General features: G+C 43.8%; 1 protein-coding gene across 5 annotated transcripts in view; it reads right to left on the reverse strand.

The window, feature by feature from the left end:
- The window catches only part of CD300LG (CD300 molecule like family member g), a 12307-nt gene extending 9939 nt beyond the window's left edge, over window positions 1-2368 (reverse strand). For 2 of the 5 annotated variants that reach the window (XM_040245203.1, XM_040245204.1), the window contains exons 1-2: window positions 2250-2365; window positions 1049-1375 (exon numbers count right to left, since the gene is read on the reverse strand). In XM_040245203.1, the coding sequence (XP_040101137.1) occupies window positions 1049-1375; window positions 2250-2292 (370 nt within the window). In that variant the 5' untranslated portion in view covers window positions 2293-2365. Of the gene's footprint in view, window positions 1-156; window positions 242-1048; window positions 1376-2249 lie in introns of all 5 variants that reach the window. The other 3 variants (XM_040245207.1, XM_040245205.1, XM_040245206.1) reach the window with 3 other exon arrangements.
- Window positions 2369-20076: the final 17708 nt, after the last annotated feature.

A 20076-nucleotide genomic window follows, 5' to 3' on the forward strand; every position in this document is an offset into this window, starting at 1 on the left:
GGGTGAGGAGAGATCCTTGCAAATGGAGAAGCTGCTGGGTGGAGAGAAGTCCCTGCGTACGGAGAGGTTGCTGGGTGAGGAGAGATCCTTGCAAATGGAGAGGTTGCTGGGTGAAGAGAGGTCCCTGCGTACGGAGAAGCTGCTGTGTGCTTGGACAGGGAGGTCCCTGCGAATGGAGAGGCCTCAGCCTCTGTCTTCCCCACCTTGGCTGTGGTGACTGTCAGGAGGAGACCAGGAGAAGGTACAAGTCCAAAAGCAATGCCTCAGCACCTTCCCTGATCCTTGATTCTCAGCATCCTCAGACCTCTGGCCCTTGACCCTTGAGTCCTAATCTCCCTAGGACTAATTTCTCAGAACCTCCCCAGCTACAGGGTACCCCAAACAAAGGTCTCAATGAAATTGTTTTGAGGACTTCCCTGGTGGTCCAGTGGTTAAGAATCTGCCTGTCAGTGCAGGGGACATGGGTTCGATCCCTGGTCCGGAAAGATCCCATATGCCCCGGAGCAGCTAAGCCCTTGAGCCACAACTACCGGGCCGACACGCCTGTGCTCCACAACAAGGGAAGCCACTGCAGTAAGTGTAGTCAGAAGCCCATGCACTGCAACAAAATGTAGCCCTTGCTCAATGCAACTAGAGAAAGCGCTAAAGACCCAGCACAGCCAAAAAAAAAAAAAAAAGAGAAAGAAACTGTATTGAACAAGCAGGTCACACCTCAGGAACACCCCTCTTTTGTGTTGCAGTCTGTCCTCTATTGTGAAGTGAAGTGAAGTCGCTCAGTGGTGTCCGACTCTTTGTGACCCCGTGAACCATAGCCCACCAGGCTCCTCCGTCCTTGGGATTCTCCAGGCAAGAATACTGGAGTGGGTTGCCATTTCCTTCTCCAGGGGAACTTCCCAACCCAGGGATCGAACCCAGGTCTCCCGCATTGCAGGCAGACGCTTTAACCTCTGAGCCACCAGGGAAGTCCTCTATTGTGGGGAGGTGCAATTCCCCTGCCCCCAACTCCATGACCCTGAATCCCTCCCAGGGAGGGAGGGATGTGTGTTACCTGGAAAGACAAGCAGAGAGACCGACATAGTCTTATCGAAGCCCAGTTTTTTGACCCCACACCAGTACTTCCCCATGTCCTTCAGGGTGAGGTTCCTCAGGATGACCGTGAACCTGTTCTCCCGAGGGTTGTCGTGGACCGACACCCTTCCTTCCTGGCCGTATTCTCCAGAGAAGACAGTCCCAGTGCAGCGGGAGATGAAGAGCCCAGCCTCGCGGCACCAGTATTTCTGGTGCTTCTTTAGCTCCTCCCCATAGGTGCATTGCAGGGACACAGTGTCACCTTCGAAGCCACTGATCTCCTTCGGGTCCACCACCGATCCGTAACCTGAAACCGCAGCACATGAGAAGGCTGGAATTCCCTGATTTAAGTCCCAAGGTCAAGACCAGAAGGTTTTCCTCAGTCACTCTCTTCTTGGGGCAACCCTGGTAAGAGCTGGTATTCCACTCTGCCACCGAGGGACCTTGGGGCAGGGCTGTTACTGTTTCCCTAAACCTGGTGTATTGAAGGCTAGTGATGGGGAAACTCTAGATTTAGACAGCAGGGAGTTTGAATCCCAGCACAGCTGCTTAGAAGCTGTGTGATCCTGGGAAAACTGCTTGACCTCTCTAAGTTTCCCTCTAAGTTTTCTATTACCTATAGATAATGTGTCCTATGTCACTGAATTAAGATGTTATCATATGTAAGAGCTACCATGATTTCATATAACATTAAAAAAAAAGTCAATGGAACTGACATCAGTTATAAGATACATCCTAAATTTTATGTTTAAAAATTAAAAATAAAGCAGGCTTGTGAATTGATGAAATGTAATAATTCTTCATCTCTCTGGGTTGTTGAGAGCGCTACAGCCGAAGTTCAAGAAATATTTGCTGAGTATAAGGGGTGTCTTCTCAGCTCCCTGGCTGGCACGGAGTCAGGAAATGAAGACAAAAGAGGCAAAGCTTCGCTCACAGAGACTCAGCCATGAGGGGTCCAGGACCCTCAGGTCTGGGGGAAGACCTGGCTCTTGGTTCCAGGAACAGCAAGTGGCCCCTCTGAGGGTGGAGGACGAGGAGTAGGGTGGGGCGAAGCCTGGAAGGATCAGGCGGCGGGGCTGCGTCACAGCCACAGCGAATGTAGATTCAGGAGGTCCCTCTAGCAGACACGGGGCGAGCTTGGGGATGAGCCCCGCATCCCTCCACCCTCGCCCCCATCTCACCTGGGAGCACGAGGCAGCCCCATAGCATGAGGAGCGGCCGCATGGTGAGCGCACTCGGGAGCGCACGGCTGGGCAACTGGGAGCTCCTCTTTTGGCTACACGGGGCTTTAACTTCTCCAGAAGCAGATGGAGACCAGGAAGGGAGGGGAGGGGCCGTGCGGGTCCTGGAGACGGAGGAGGCGCCTCCGCTCTTCCCTCTACTGCCCCTCAGCCCCACCCCTGAAAACCCACGGAGCGCTTCTCCCAAACTCCCGCAGGAGATCCTAACTCCAGAGGGCCTGTGTGCAGAATTCAGGGAGTCCGTGAATCTAGGTGGGAAAATAGTACATCCTTACTTCCACTAACCTTGAAGTAACATTTATCTTTTTCTTAGGAGTCGTGTTTGCCGTGCTGTGCGGCGCTTAGTCACTCAGTCGTGTCCGACTCTTTGCGACTCCATGGACTGTAGCCCGCCAGGCTCCTCTGTTCATGGGGATTCTGTCGCCAATTAAAAATCATGACACTAGCACTTCAACTTGTCACCGGTAGCGTGAAATACTGTGTGTGCACCTCCCCACTTAGTTATTAGATTTGCCACTACAGTAAGTTATTTAAAGTGCTAATGAAAAAGCATATTTATTATAGCGTTACATAATTATAAATATTTTAATAACCTCTTCAATATTATTGGTTTTCTTTTAAACGTATATTTTGTCTTATACGTTTAAAAGACCATTATTCTCAGACGTGGTTCATAAGCTTCAGCCAGCTGTCCCTTGTCCCCATCACTTCCCGAAGGGCGCAGTATCGCCCTAGGCCACTAGGCGGCGGTGCAGACGGAGGTGAGGGAAGCTGTCCGGCTGGGCGGAGCCGGGTACTTGGAGTCACCTGCAGGCCACGCAGAAAGGCTGGGCTCCCCAGGAGCACTGAGTTCTCTTGGCCTTTTAAAAAGTGAGCTAGAGGTTTCCCACGGTGGAACCGAATCCCTGAAAGGGAACAAAACAAACACACACGCTGGAGGGTGTCCTGGCATATCGTTTTCCCCAAATAGCTCTGTCGGTTGTTTTTTCTGACTCCAAAGTCATACATGTTGTAAGCAAAATTTTACATAATGCAGAAATGTTAAAAAGAAAAAAAGAGAGAGAGAGAAGAATGGGAGTGTTTGTTATTCCCCTCTTTTCTTAGAAAACCACTGTTAATATTTTAGCATATGTATTTCCATATGTACAGGTGGAACTTTTACCCACTTGCTGGGCTAATACTTGAAGCATCAATTAACTCAGTGGTTCTGGGAAGGGAGATTGTGTGTGTGTGTGTGTGTGTGATTCTGGTGATGTGGGAGTTACGTTTTATATTCTTTTATTTTTCACTGAAGTATAGTTGATTTGGGGTCTTCCCTGGTGGCTCAGTGCTAAAGAATCTGCCTGCCAATGGGTTCTTGGGTTTGGGAAGATCCCCTGAAAAAGGAAATGGTACTCACTCCAGTACCCTTGCCTGGGAAATTCTATGGACAGAGGAACCTGGGGGGCTATAGTCCATGGGCTCTCAAAAGAGTTGGACCACAATTTATTGACTAAGCAACAACAAAATAGTTGAATTACAGTGTTGTGTCAATTAGGAGATATGTTTTAATTTCACAACATTGTGGGGGGAGCTGCTGACATTTAATGGGCAGGGACAGGAGTTCAAAAGGGTAAGAATTCTGTTATGGTCTCAGATTACGAAAGGTAATCACAGTTTTAAAAACACAGATCAAAATAATTTTAATTCTAGTGTTTAATAGTGTATCAGCTCTCTTTTGGGGGTGGTCCTTATACAGAATAATTTCTGATCTTGTTTTCCTTAAATCCTAACTTATTTGTTATAAGCAGGGGCAAGCATCTGACACTTGATTGTGTTATTCCAGTGTCATGGGGCCTCAGCATCAACACTTTGAAAAAAGTGAAGTCGCTCATTCGTGTCCAAATCTTTGCAACCCCGTGGACTGTAGCCTACCAAACTCCTCTGTCCATGGGATTTTCCAGGCAAGAATACTGGAGTGGGTTGCCATTTCCTTCTCCAGGAGATCTTCCTGACCAAGGGATTGAACCCGAGTCTCCTGCATTATAGGCAGACGCTTTACCATCTGAGCCACCAGGGAACTCAATACTTTGAAATATGTGTTATTTGGCTACAAATTGTTTTCCTTTGATTTTTTTTTCCCCTTCTATTACAGCCCAAGCATTATACTGTCATTTTTTAAAATTAGGTGTGTGAGAAAGCATGTTTATGATATTTTGGGAGAGTAAAGGCAGTGTGCCAAAATTTTTATTTTATGGAGAGGGAGTGGCGTCTACTGTGTGCCCCCCCATTCCCTTCGTTTGTATTATGATGTCCTTCCCCTCCACCCCACCATCTCCACACTTAGCCAGAAGAGGGGGAGGTCTGACAGCTCTGTTAGAAGTAGATCCTGCAGGACTTCTCTGGTGGCCCATTGGTTAAGAATCTGCCTACCAACGCAGGGCACATGGGTTCGATCCATGGTCTGGGAAGATCCACATGCCATGGGGCAACTAAGCCCGTGTACCACAACTACTGAGCCCGGGGTCTAGAGCCTGCAGGGTGCAAATACTGAGCCTGCCTGCTGCAACCACTGAATCCCATACACCCTAGAGCCCGTGCTCTTCAACAAGAGAAGCCACCACTGTAAGAAGCCTGAGCACGGCAACTAGAGAGTAGCCCCCACTTGCTGTAACTAGAGAAAGCCTGCACAAAGCAAAGAAGACCCAGTGGAGCCAAAAATAAAGAAATAAATTACTTTCAAAAAAGAAAAAGATCCTAGAGAGAAGACCCTGGAGTGAGGCACTGTTCTGGGTCCTACACCTGCCCCTGCCCCATGGTGTATGGGGGTTGGACAACGGATATAAATCCCTCCGTACACAATAGGTTTGGAGATCTGAGAGGAGAGGATACTTGTGTTCTGCTTCCTTCCTGGAGCACTTGGAGGTGCCCTCCCATCCCAGGATAGGAGAGCAGGTAGGCAAAAGGGTTCCTGGAAAATGGGCTTGTGGCAGCCTCAATACATCCTCACGACATCCATAAGCCCAAAGGTGGTTTGGCCATGCCTGCTGGCGCCATGGCTGGGATGAGGAGATGGGGCAGCTGCCTTGGGGAGGAGGAAACAGCCACAGTGCAGCCCATCAGAAACTGGGGAGCCCAGTGGATGCTAGCACTGGGCAGACAGTGAGGAAGGCTGCCCTCTAGTGTTCTAGGCCCTGATGGTAAGTAAAGACCTCCAGGTTTAGAGTCCCTTCCCAGGTGGTACTAGTGGTAAAGAATCCACTGGCCAATCTGGTAAAGAGTAACAGACACGGGTTTGATCCTTGGGTTGGGAAGATCCCCTGGAGGAGGGCATGGCAACACACTGCAGTATTCTTGTCTGAAGAATCCCATGGACAGAGGAGCCTGGCGGGCTACAGTCCTTAGGATTGCAAAGAGTCTGACATGACTGAATCAACTCAGCACACACACACACAGGGGGAAGGAAGGAGCAGAGAAAATTATAAAGAGACCGAATTTACCCTGAGTCATTTGAGAAAGCCCAGATTGAAATGGAAGACCCAGTTGCCGGGCGGGATTTAGAAAAAGCCTGTTGGCAGGGCAGACAAAATCTGGCCCCGGAAGGGCCTAGCTTGACACGTGCCACTTTGTCACCTCCATCCATTCCCTCTGGTTTGGACTTTCTTTGGACTAAGTCACTTCTGTTGATGGTCATTTGTTCCCCTTGGATCAGGGCTTTCAAGATCAGCACGATTGGCACTTGGGGACAGAAAATTCTTTGTTGTGGGGGTGTCGGTAATCCCTGACAGAGATGTGAGCAGCATCTCTGGCCACTACTCATTAGATGCTGCCAGTCTCTTCCATGCCCCTCAAGTATAGGCAATCAAAAACTCTCTAGACATTGTCAAATGTCTCTCTGGGAGGCAAAATTACTCTGGGTTGAGAACCACTGTCTTAGATGATGCATGAATCTTTGAAAAAAAAAAAAAAAAGCTGAAGCTATGTTTACACAGGTGCAGTAACCAGGTTTTAGATGTAGGAGAGTGAGCTTTCTAATCCTGAACCTCAGAGTAAGGAAGAATGTAGTCACAGGCAGAAGAAAGGAGACAGAAATGGCAACCCACTCCAGTATTCTTGCTTGGGAAGTCCCATGGACAGAGGAGCCTGGCAGGCCTACAGTCTATGGGGTCGCAAGAGTTGGACACAACTAAGGGACTAAACAACAACAGTCACAGGCAGCCCAGAACACACACCCTGCAGGCAAGCCAGCTCTAAGGAAAAAGCAAAGAAAAGAGGGCTGGGTGACACATGCCTTCTTCCTCCTTCCAATTCATCAGTCAAATAAGTGAAGGTGTGGAGAGAGATCAAAGGTATATACCCAACAAAGATGACTGAGCCAGAGGCAGGAGAGAGCCTGGATCCCTGAGTCACCACTTAGAAGAGAGCCGACGCTCTTCCAACCCAGCAGCAAACCTGATGTGAGCAAAAGATAGACTTTACTGTGTTTAGCCACACATTAGATGGTTAAAGAAGTTGCAGTTTGTTTGTTGTGGAGTGTGTGAAGTGTCAAAGTGTTAGTGGCTAGTGTTAGAGTCATGTCCAACTCTTTGTGACCCCATGGACTGTAGCCTGAAAGACTCCCATGTCCGCTGAATTCTTCAGGCAAGAATACTGGAGTGAGTAGCCATTCCCTTCTCTAGGGATTGAATCCTAGTCTCCTGCATTGCAGGCAGATTCTTCACCATCTGAGCCACCAGGGAAGTCCTCGGGGTGTAGCTTAAGCCAACACAAAGTTTTTTGTTTTCTCACATACATTTCATCCTCTATTCCACTTACCGCTCCCTTGTCCCCAGCCAGTGGCAAACTCAATTGTTCAACTTCCTCCACTGTACAAATCTGAAAACTGCTTATGTTGACTGTTTAAAGGATTTTCTTTTTCATTTCTAGGAATGCCAGTGAAATGATGGGGGAGAGCAGCAATGTAAGATGGAAGTAATTAGGACCATCCTCTCTCAGAAGCTGGATGCAACAGACATATTTTTAAATCTTCTCAAAAACACTGAAGGCTAACTGCAATGTGGTATCTTGGATTGGATCCCAGAACAGAGAAAGAATATTAGAAAAGCTTGTTGCTTGTTGTTTAGCTGCTGAGTTGTGTCCAACTCTTTTAAGACCCATGGTTGGTAGCCTGCCAGGCTCCTCTGTCCATGGGATTTCCCAGGCAAGAGTACTGGAGTGGGTTGCCATTTCCTTCTCCAGGGGATCTTCTCAACTCGGGGATTGAACCCACGTCTCTTGGATTGGCAGGTGGATTCTTTACCACTGAGCCACCGGGGAAACATTAGAAAAGCTAGTGAAATACTATTGAAGTCTGAAGTTTAATTAATAGTAATATATCAATATTAATTTCTTAGATGTGACCTATGTACATGGTTATGTAAGATAGGGAAACACATTAGGGGAAACAGTGACTGGTATTCAGGGATTTTCTGTACTAACTTTGCAAAGTTTTTGAAATCTAAAATCATTCCCCAATGTAAAGTTTATTTGTTAAAAAAAAAAAAAGGCAGGCAGTGAAGAGCTAACAAGAGCATGAGGGATCACCAAGCTGAGGTCTGCAAGTAGAAAACCCAGAAAGATGAGCTATGCAGGCAAGGTGCCTTTGTCTCTGGGAGCATTTACTGATTTAGAAGAAGTGAGCTAAGAGTGCAGGGCCCTCTAAAGATGAATAATCTGTTATGTATGTATTTTTATCACTCAAAGAGTTGCACTTTGGGAGAAGGATGAATTGCAAATAAACCAAGCCACCATGGACTTCACTCAGCTTCCTGTCTTTTGGGTGTCCTAGGAAACTTCAAGCTTTGAACCTGAATTTTAAATGGTCCTGGTCTAACAAGGGCTTAATCTCCAAAATATGCAAACAGCTCATACAACTCAACAATGAAAAAAAACAAATAACCTAATCAAAAAGTGGGCAGAAGACCTTAACAGACATTTCTCCACAGAAGACATACATGGCCAGTAGGCACATGAAAAGATGCTCAGCATCACTAATTATTGTTCTTGTTGTAATTTTAGTCGCTAAGTCCTGTCCAACTCTTTTGCGATCTCGTAGCCTGTAGCTCACTAGGCTCCTTTGTTCATGGGAATTCCTAGGCAAGAATACTGGAGTGGGTTGCCATTTCCTTCTCCAGGAAATCTTCCCAACCCAGGGATCTAACGCACATCTCTTGCACTGGCAGGCGGATTCTCCACTGCTGAGTCACTAGGGAAATCCCCACTAATTATCAGAGAAACCAGAATTCAAACAATGAGTTACCACCTCTCACTAGTCAGAATTTGTTATTGTTCAGTCTCTAAGTTGTGTCCAACTCTTTGCAACCCCATGGACTGCAGCACGCCAGGCTTACCTGTCCTTCACTATCTCCTGGAATTTGCTTAATTCATGTCCATTGAGTCGGTGATGCTATCTAACCATCTCATCCTCTGCTGCTCCCTTCTCTTGCCTTCAATCTTTCCCAGCATCAGGGTCTTTTCCAATGAGTTGGCTCTTCCCAATCAGGTGGCCAAAGTACTGAAGCTTCAGCTTCAGCAGCAGTCCTTCCAATGAATGTTCAGTGTTGATTTCCTTTAGGATTAATTGGTTAAATCTCCTTGCTGTTCAAAGGACTCTCAAAAGTCTTCTTCAGCACCACAATTTGAAAGCATCAGTTTTTCAGCACTTAGCCTTCTTCATGGTCCAACTCTCACATCCATACATGACTCCTGGAAAAATCATAGCTTTGACTATATGGCCCTTTGTCGGTAAAGTGATGCCGCTGCTTTTTAATACGCTGTCTAGGTTTGTCATAGTTTTCCTTCCAAGGAGCAAGCGTTTTTTAGTTTTATAGCTGAAGCCACCATCTGCAGTGACTTTGAAGCCCAAGAAAAGAAAATCTGTCATTGTTTTCACTTTTTCCCCTTCTGCTTGCCATGAAGTGATGAGACCAGATGCCATGATCTTTGTTTTTTGAATGTTGAATTTTAAGCCAGCTTTTTACTCTCCTCTTTCACTCTCATCAAGAGGCTCTTTAGTTCCTCTTCACTACCTGCCCTTAGAGTGGTATATTCATATCTGAGGTTGTTGATATTTCTGCTGGTAATTTTGATTCCAGCTTGTGATTCATCCAACCCAGCATTTCAAATTATGTACTCTACCTATAAGTTAAATAAGCAAGGTGACAGTATACAGCCTTGATGTATTTCTTTCCCAGTTTTGAACCAGTCTGTTGTTCCATGTCCTGATCTAACTGTTGCTTCTTGATCTGCATATAGGTTTCTCAGGAGACAGGTAAGGTGGTCTGGTATTCCCATCTCTTCAAAAATTTTCCGTAGTTTGTTGTGATCCACACAGTCAAAAGCTTTAGTGTAGTCAATGAAGGAGAAGTAGATGTTTTTCTGGAATTCCCTTGCTTTTTCTATAGTCCAACGAATGTTGACAATTTTATCTCTGCTTTCTCTGCCTTTTCCAAACCCAACTTGTGTATCTAGAAGATCCCGGTTCAGGTTCTGCAGAAGACTAGTTTGAAAGATTTTGAGCATAATCTTGCTAGCATGTGAAATGAGCTCAGCTGTATGGTAGTTAGAACATTCTTTGACATTTCCCTTCTTTGGGATTGAAATGAAAACTGATCTTTTCCAGTGCTGTGGCCACTGCTGAGTTTTCCAAATTTGCTGACATATTGAGTGCAGCACTTTAACAGCATCATCTTTTAGGATTTTAAATAATTCAGCTAGAATTCCATCACCTACACTAGCCTTGTTTGTAGTAATGCTTCCTAAGGCCCACTTGACTTCACACTCCAGGATGTCTGGTTCTAGGTGAATGAGCACACCATCATGGTTGTCTGGATCATTAAGACCTTTTTGTATAATTCTTCTGTATATTCTAGCCACTTCTTTTTAATCTCTTCTGCTTCTGTTAGATCCTTACCGTTTCTGTCCTTCATGGTGCCCATCCTTGCAAGAAATGTTCCCGTGATGACTCTAATTTTTTTGAAGAAATTTCTAGTCTTTTCTATTCTATTGTTTTCCTTTATTTCTTTGCATTGTTCACTTAAGAAGGCTTTCTTATCTCTCCTTTGACCCATCTGTCTTGGGTGGCTCTGCATCCCATAGCTCATATCTTCATTGAGTTATTCAAGCCCCTTTGCCATGACAAGGCTGTGATCCATGAAGGGGACAGTCAGAATGGCCATCATTAAAACGTCTGCAAATAACAAATGCTGGAGAGGATGTGGAGTAAAGAGAAACCTCCTACACTGTTGGTGGGAATGTAAGTTTGTGCAGCCATTATGGGAAACAGTATGGTAGGTCCTCAGAAAGCTAAAAATAGAATTACTGTATGATCCATCAATCTGACTCCTGGGCGTATATATGAACAAAACTATAATTCAAAACGATACATGCACTCCTTATGTTCATAGCAGCACTATTCACAATAGCCAAAACATAGACAAGCTAAATGTTCATCAACAGATGAAGAGGTGGTGCATATATACAATGAAATACTACTCATCCATTAAAAATGAATGAAATAATGTCATTTGCAGCAACATGGATGCAACTAGAGACTATCACACTCAGTGAAGTAAGTCAGAAAGAGAAAGACAAATACCATATGATATCACTTATATGTGGAAACTAAAATATGGCATAAATGAACCTATCTACCAAAGAGAAACAGACTCACAGACGTAGAGATCAGACTTGTGGCTGCCAAGGGGGAGTGGGGAAGGGAGAGGGATGGACTGAGAGGTTGAGGTTGATAGAGGCAAACTATTACAGTTATAGCACAGAGAACTGCTATATCCAACCTTCTGGGATAAAGCACAATGGAAAAAATATTTTTAAAAAGAATATATATATATATGTATGAGTCACTTTGCTGTACAGCAGAAACTGGCACAACGCTGTAAGTCAACTAAACTCAAATAAATATAATAAAATGGTCCTGGTCTGGTAACACCCTCCTGGCCCCTATCTCTAGATATCATAAAGATACCAATGAAACATCCTTTCTGGAGGAAAATAGCATCAATATAAGCCTCCAATTATTAAAAAAAATTTTTTTCAAATAAAACCCCATGTATGATCAAGGGTAACCAGACGTATGAGGAGACAGGACTCCATAAGTGAGAGTGTGTGGAGACAGCTGACAACAGAAAGCTGGAGAGTCCAGATATTGAAAACAAGAGGAACAGCCTTGACACAACCATCCTCACTATGTTCAAGGATGTAAAAGTCAGGCTAGATATTTTTGGCAAGGAACTGGAAAGTATAAAAAATGACATAGCAGATTTGAAACAGAGCGGCATAAAATTCTAGAACTGAAAAAATACAATCATTTAAATTAAGAATTCAACTGAAGAGTTTCAAATTAGACACAGCTGAAATGATTATAGTGTAGAAAGATGTATAGACAGAAAAATATATCAGAAGGAACAATCCAGGATGAAGCAGAGAGAAACAAAAGGATGGGAAATAGAGAAATGAGAATATGGGAAACGGGGGATCAATATGTTTTATTGGAGACACGGGAAGAAAGAAAACAGAAGATGTCACACAGGCAGTAATGTTCCAAATGTGAAGAAACACACTCGGTGTTTTGTTTTGTTTTAGATTTATTTAAATTTCTTTTTTTTTCCTGTGGTGGGTCTTCATTGCTCCACACAGACTTTCTCTAGTTGTGATGATCGGGCTCCTCTTCACTTCGGTGTGCAGGCTTCTCATTGAGGTGGCTTCTCTTGTTGCAGAGCGCAAGCTCTAGGCATATGAGCTTCAGTAGTTGTGGCTCATGGGCACTAGAGTCCTGGCTCAGTAGTTGTGGCACAGGGGCTTAGCTGTTGTGGCATGTGGTATCTTCCCAGACCAGGGATGGAACTTGTATCCCTTGCAGTGCAAGGCGGACTCTTAACCATTGGACCTCCAGCGTTTTTTTTTAACAGGTGTTTGTTGCTTATAATATGTGAGGTGCTAAAGCCTGTGTCCTGGGGCATGACCCATTTTCCCTAGGTCCAAAGGAGGCACAATATGGACATTAGAGGGGTGACAAAGGTGGCACAATAGAGCAATGGGGGCGGGGTATTCTTTTCAGTAAGTAGTATTGGGACATGTAGGGAAAATATGAGACTTGATTCCTGCCTCCCATCAAACACAAGAGTCACTCTAGGCAGATTACAAGACTAAATGTAAAAGGAAAAATGATGAAGCTTTTCAAAGCTTATAGAACATATCTTCATGGCCTCAGGGTAGAGAAAGAGTTCTTCAACCAGACACAGAAAGCACAGACCACAGAGGAAAAGATTGATAAATCAGACAGGTTTAAAAAGAAAAAATGTTCATCAAAAAATGCCATGAAGAGCAAAGAGACACACCCACAGAGTGTCATGCATGTTACAGACAACATAGATAATGCATTAAAAAAAGATAATGTTGAGTAAAAGAAGCCAGGCATATAAAAAACTGATTCCATTTAGATGAAATGTAAAAAGAGATATATATACTTGGGCTTCCCAGGTGCTGCTAGTGGTCAAGAACCTGCCTGCCAGTGCCGGAGACGTAAGAGACGCAAGTTCAAACACTGGGTCGGAAAGATCCCCTGGAGGAGGAAATGGTGACCCACTCCAGTATTCTTGCCTGGAGAATCCCATGGACAAAGGAAATTCGCGGGCTACAGTCTGTAGGGTCACAAAGAGTCGGACGTGACTGAAGGGACTTGGCAAGCAAGCATGCACGCATATATACTTACATGGAAAAACTGGAAAGCAGAAGTGATTCCTGTAAAAGTCAAGGTAGGGAAAAAAAAAGTCAAGGTAGGGTAGTGGCTGTCTTTGTGGGAAGATGTTGTGATCTCCAGAGACCTGTTTCCTCCAGGTCACTCGGGGACTTCTGCGGGGTGTGGCTACATAGTTGTTTACTTTTTATTAATTTGTGAAATTGTCTTGTTTATGCCCTGTGAGCACATTTTATTTCACAAATCTAAACTTTGTGATTTTTTTGGAGATGGAGTAATGAAAACAACAAAAAGGAAAAGTTATCAGAAATCTCCAAAAAATGAAAAGGGGGGCTTCCCTGGTGGTCTAGTGTTTAAGAATTCACCTGCCAATGCATGGGACATGGGTTCAATTCCTGGTCTGGGGAGATCCCACATGCCGTGGGGCAACAAAGCCTGTGTGGCACAACTACTGACTGAGCTAGTGCTTAGAGCCGGTGCTCCACAACAATAGAAGCCACTGCAGTGAGAAGCCCACGCACCACAACGAAGCGTAGCCCCCGTTTGTCACAACTAGAGAAAGCCCACGCACAGCAACTGAGACTCAGTGTGGCCAAAAATAAAAAAATAACTCCTTAAAAAAAATCTAAACCCCCCCTCCCTAAACTTGCAGTACTTTCCCTAATTGTCACTGAGATGTAAATTGGCTGAGCCCACCCTTTATTCAGACCTTCTGACTCACTCTCTTGGTGAGCCCATGTCTGGGCATCAGCCCATTTCTCCTCTTGGAATTATTCCCTGTTCCCTTCAGTGTCTGGGATGAATGCCAAACCAAAGGATGCAGATTGTAGCCTGAAGCAGATTCTTTGTCACCTCTTTGAGGATCAGGGACCACTGAACTGTGTGCTTCCTGTACTCTTCTCTTTCTCCAAAGATGCACTCCCCAAGTCATTCATTCCTCTGGCATCAAGCTCATCTTCCTGTTCCATCTGTAGCTGCCCTGGCTGAAGCGTCTTGACTAAATCCTGGGTGGGTGACCCTGCTGGGCTTCCGATCATCCTGGCCAACACTGACCTGAGTCACCTTTTCTGTCCTGGAGCTTGGCCCTCTCCTCAGCTCTCCAGCTCTAAACTCTCATTCATCCAAACACCTAACACTATGTTAATTTCAGGTGCACAACATAGGGATTTGATATTTTCATACATTACAAAATGATCACCATGATTAAGTCTAGTTACCATCTGTCACCTTAGAAAGTTACTACAATACTATTGACTATATTCCCCATACTGTACATTTCATCTCCCTGACATTTATTTTTTTACCTGGAAGTTTTTACCTCTTAATCTCTCTCTCACATATTTCATTCATTTTTCCACTTTCTCCCTTCTGAAAGTGAAAGTGTTAGTTGCTCAGTCATGTCTGACTCTCTGTGACCCCATGAATTGTAGCCTGCCAGGCTCCTCTGTCTATGGAATTCTCCAGGCAAGAATACTGAAGTGGATAGGCATTCCCTTTTCCAGGGGATCTTCCCGACCTGGGGATCGAACCCAGGTCTCCCACACTGCAGGCAGATTCTTTACCATCTGAGCCACCGGGGAAGCCCAACTCTGGTATCTACCAATTTGTTCTCTGTATCTAAGAGTCTTTCTCTGTTTTAGGTTTGTTCATTTGTTTTTTGATGTTGAGTTGTATGAATTTTTGATATATTCTGCATATTAACTGCTTATCAGATGTATCATTTGCAAAAGTTGTCTCCCATTCAGTAGGTAGCTTTTTGTTGATAGTTTCCTCTGCTGTGCAAAAGCTTTTTATTGTGATATAGCCCCATTTGTTTATTTTTGCTTTGCTTCCCTTGCTTGAGGAGACAAATCCAAAAAAATATTGCAAAGACCAATGTCAAAGAGTATGCTGCCTTGGTTTTCTCCTGGGAGCTTGATGGATTCATTTGTCTTTAATCCATTTTGAGCTAATTTTTGTATCTAGTGTGAGAAAGTAGTCCGGTTTGATTCTTTTGCATGTAGTTACATTATTATTTTTTTTTTTTAGTAATTTCTCTCCCCCAACTTATTTATAATGTCATCTTTCTTAAAAGTTAAATTACCATATACATGAGGACTATTTCTGTACTTTCTATTCTGTTATATTTGTCTAGCCGTTGATCGTTTCTTCTGCACAAAGTTTTAAAAAATAGTTTTCATCTCAGAAATGTTTCGTATCTGAAAGGGCTAATGCCACTCCCACCCACAAGTCCAGTCCCATAACTTCTCTTTTTCAGAATTTTCCTGCTATTCACCAATGCTTATTTTTCCGGATGAATTTTTGTACCATTTAATGAGTTCCTTCTGCAAACTCTCTTTATATTCTAATTGAGATTGCACTGGGTTTAGAGATTATCTGGGAATGAGTTGATGTATTTATGGTATCGAACTGTGCTTTTCCCTGAGTTGCAGTTTGTTGTGTCTGTCCTTTACCATATATCAACAGGTCTTTTATTAAGACCTATTCCTACGCAGTTTAGAACTTGATATTTAATGTAATCTTGGTTGATTAAATATTTTAGCTTGGAATTTTTCTTTCATTATGAATTATAATTCTTTTTGTTCATAGAAAAGTCATTGAATTTTAATATCAATTGTGTCCTATGACACCTTATTTAATTTCCCATCATTTCTATTTCCACTTTTAGCCAGTTCTCTTGGTTTTCTACACATAACATGTATCATCTGTGCTGCCTCCTTCTTTATAGTATTTATGCCTGTTATTTCTTTTTTTCACTTACCTATATTGGCCAACATACCAAGAGTGATGTTAAATTACTCTGGTGATGGTTAGGCACCTTGAGATTTGACTATTACAGTCACACACATTTGGGGTTGATATATTTTCTTGATTAACCGATCCCTCATCAGTTTATCCCTTTATCCCTGGCAGTAGTCCTTGTTTTGAGGTCCACTTTACTTTATATTGGAGCTTCCCAGGTGATGCAGTGGTAAAGAATCCACCTGCATATGCAGGAGACATGGGTTCGATACCTGAATGGGGAAGAGCCCCTAAAGAAGGAACCGGCAACCCACTCAAGTATTCTTGCCTAGAAAATCCCATGGAGGAGGTTGGCGGGCTACAGTCCATGGGGTCGGAAAGAGTCCGACACAACTGAGCGCCTAACACTTTGACTTATATTAATGTAATCACTCCAGCTTTCTTATTCCTTATTCAGTTTTCAGCACTTCCCAGCTAAGTCTTTTTTTTATTCATTTTCTTTTAACATGTGTGTCTTTGTGTTTAAAATGAGTTTCTGCTAGCTAACTAACATTTGGTTAAGGCTTTCTAAATCTATCTTGACAGTCTCTGTCTTTTATTTGGAGGATATAAACCATTTACTTTTTACAAAAACAACTTTGAGATGTAATTTACATACCATAAATTTCATGCATTTAAAGTGTACAATTCAATGGTTTTTGACATCCACAGTTGTAAAACAATCACTATAAATCTAACACTGTCATTATCTCAGGAAGAAACTTCACGCCCATTATCAATCCCTCCCAACCTCTGTCCTCCCAACTCTCTGCCTCTATAGATTTGCCCGTTTTGGAATTTTCATATTATTGAAATCATACAATATGCGGTCTTTTGGGACAGGCCTCTTTCACTTTGCATTATGTTTTGAGGTTCTTCCATATTGTGGCACATATACTTCATTTCCTTTTTTAAAAAGTAATTAGTGAATTTTATTTTGGGGTGTGCTGGGTCTTTGTTGCACGTAGGCTTTCCCTAGTTGTTGCCAGCAGGGTCTACTTGTTGTTGTGGTGTGTGAGCTTCTCATTGCTGTGGCTTTTCTTGTTGTGGAGCAGCTCTAGAGCACAGGTGCACGGATTTAGTTGCTCCACAGCATATGGAATCTTGCTGGACCAGGGATGGAACCAGTGCGCTCTACATTGCAAGGTGGATTCTGGTGGTCCCCACTGGACCACCAGGGAAGTCTCTTAATTTCCTTTTATTGCTAAATAATATTCCATTGTATGGTTATATCACATTTTCTTTATCCCTTTATCAATTGATGGACCTTTGGCTACGATAAATAATACTGCTTCAACATTCTTGTATAAGTTTTTGTGTTTTCATTTCTCTTGGGTATATATGTAGGAGAGGATATATATTTTTGAAAGTTTTTGTTGTTTGCTTACCTCGCCACACACCTTGTGGGATCTAAGTTCCCTGGACAAAGATCAAACCCAGGCCCTTGGCAGTGAGAGAGCAGACTCTCAACCACTGGAGCGTGAGTGAATTCCCTGAAAGATATATTTGAAAAATCATATATGATTGCCTTTGCAGAATCTATGGACATAATAATATGAAAATTTCACTTTTTATTCTATTAATGGATTACCTTATATGGAGTTAACAGATTTTCCAGATATTAAGCCTTTTAATTTCCAAGTATTAAAACATTTAGAATACACTCTACTTGAGCTTTTGTATTATTCTTCTGGTGTTTTGGTGACATTATCAGCTAATATAGTTTTTAAGTTAGTTGCTCAGTCATGTCCGACTCTTTGTGACCCCATGGACTGCAGCCCACCAGACTCCTCTGTCCATGGAGTTCTCTAGGCAAGAATATTGGAGTGGGTAGCCATTCCCTTCTCCAAGAGATCTTCCCAACCCAGGGGTTGAACCTGCATAGCAGGCAGATTCTTTACCCTCTGAGCCCCCAGGGAAGCCCAATATAGTTTTTAGGATTTTTTTTAAATAAATGAGACTCGTGTCTAGGGTTGATGTATGTGTGTGTTGCTTTCTTTGGCAGGTTTTGGTATCAATGCTATGCTCACTTCATAAAAAGAATTTTGAAGATTTCCTTCTATTTCTATGTTCTAGAAGAGTTCAGGATAACTGTTCCTTAAATGTTTGGTAGAGTTCTTCTGCAGAACTATCTGGTGCTTCTTGAGGGAACAATTCTTTGACACCTCCCCTTAAAGTCAGTCTGTTAGTATTTCGGGGGGTAATCTGTATAATAATAATAATAATAGTAAACTGAGTTTCTGGGCCAGCCAAGTCAAGGCCTCTGAGTACAGTGACAACATCAAGATCACAACCCCACAAGAATCAAACAGTATGTATTTTTCGTGTCTTCCTTCTTTCACCCAGTATAATTTGTTTTGGCAGTCACTCATGTGATTGCACTGTGGGGATAATCTCTGAATAATGTTGATAGTCTGTTTGTGCTGATGAGTCAATATACCACTGTAGGATGTACCACGATTTATCCAGGCACTTGTTGATGGACATCCTTAATTGTTTCCCTTTTTTTGGCTATTATGAATAAAGATTTTACTGAAGATTCTAGTACAGGTGTTGTAGACAGAGATTTTATTTCTCTCAGACAAATATCTCGAAGTGGAATTGCTGGATCATGGGAGAGATGTATGCTTAACTTTTGAAGAAGTTGCCAAACAGCTTTTGGAAGTGACTGTACTGTGAAATACTTGTAACATAGCAGTTTGGGTTTCAAATTCTCTCGGTCCTCACGTGTTCCTCATTCTAACCCTCCAGTGTATGCAAAGTGGTACCTGCTTGTGGATTACTCGGCATTTCCCTGAACACAAATAATGTTGGTTGAGCGCTTTCTCATATGTTTGCTCATTGGCTGCTTATACATCATCTTTTGTGAAGCGTGCGTTTATATCTTTGGCCTGATTTTTGGTTGGCTTGTTTGTCCTTTTTATCATGGAGTTGCAGGAGTTCTTTGTTCAGTGTACAAATCCTTTGTTATATATAAATTATGAGTAGTCTGCTGCTTGCCTATTTATTTTCTTGACTGTTTTTTTGACGAACAGAAAATCAAAATTTTGATTGTCAGATTTTTTTTTGAGTCCGTGCTTTTTATGTCCTTTCTAGGAAATCATCGGCTTCCAAAAGATTGAGGAGATATCCTTCTATGCGTTCTTCTAGAAGCTTTCTCAATTTAGTTTATGTTTATGCCTATGGTCCCTCTCAAATTGAACTTTGTACATGGTGGGAGGTTGGGCTTGACTCCTCCATCCCAGAATATCTAGAAATTTTCCAGCACATTTTTTGGTGCTCATGTCAAAAGTCAGCTGACCCTATATCAGACTGCTCCTGATATCTCTCTGACTAAGCATCCCTGGTAAGAACGTTTCTCAAGTAGTCTTTCCATACTCAAAGTGAGGTCCTAAGACAAGAAGCATCACATCACCTGGGAGCTTGTCAGAAATGCAGCATCTGGCACCACGCCAGCCCTACACAACCCCCAGATGATCTGTAATCACATTACATTTTGAGAAGCACTGGTGTAGATAATTTTTGAGGAAGGAGGGGAAATGTGATCGTGACATAGTCTGCCACTGACAGTCTCCCCAGGCACCGCGGGCTGTGGGGGCCTGTGGATCCATTTCCTTTCCATGAAGAAGCGCTAGACGGACTCCTATGCTTAACCCCTGGGTCCACGCTCGGGGTACGTGCTGCGTGCTGGGGGCGCAGGGAGGGGGCTCAATGGCCTCCTCCTCACTCTCGAATACCCACAACCACGGGCTCACTCATCCCGCAGCTCCTACCCTCTCCTCCAGACGCGTCCTTTTCCCTGAGCCTCAGTTTTCCTCAGTCCCACAGAAGAAATAATAATGGTCTCTAGCTCAAGAGTTAATGCGATTCGAAGTAGTCTGAGGAGTATCTCGGGCACAGAGACAGCACAATAAAAGTCAGTGATCGTCAGGGCTATTTCAGAGCAGGTCCCCCAGGAGAAGCCCCTGCACACGAGCCGCCGTTTCCCGGCAGATCCACCCCCGCCTACTACAGCCGGGCAGCATCGAGCCTTGCAGTCTTCCCGACTCGACTTCTCCTCTCTCCTTTCTCCGCTCCCCCAGGGCCCCGCGCACCGATAAATCTTTCCCGGCATCGTTGTATTGTTACAGCGAGTTGCCCTGGCGTCTGACCGGTCCTCCTTTCCGGGCCTGGGAGTCTCTCAAATCCAGGATCCCTGCCTGGGTGCTCGCGGAACCCCCCAGCCCCTGGCACAGCGCCTGGCACTTGGAAGGC

This window comes from Oryx dammah, unplaced genomic scaffold (genome assembly GCF_014754425.2).
Source record: "Oryx dammah isolate SB20612 unplaced genomic scaffold, SCBI_Odam_1.1 HiC_scaffold_8, whole genome shotgun sequence".
NCBI lineage: Eukaryota > Metazoa > Chordata > Mammalia > Artiodactyla > Bovidae > Oryx > Oryx dammah.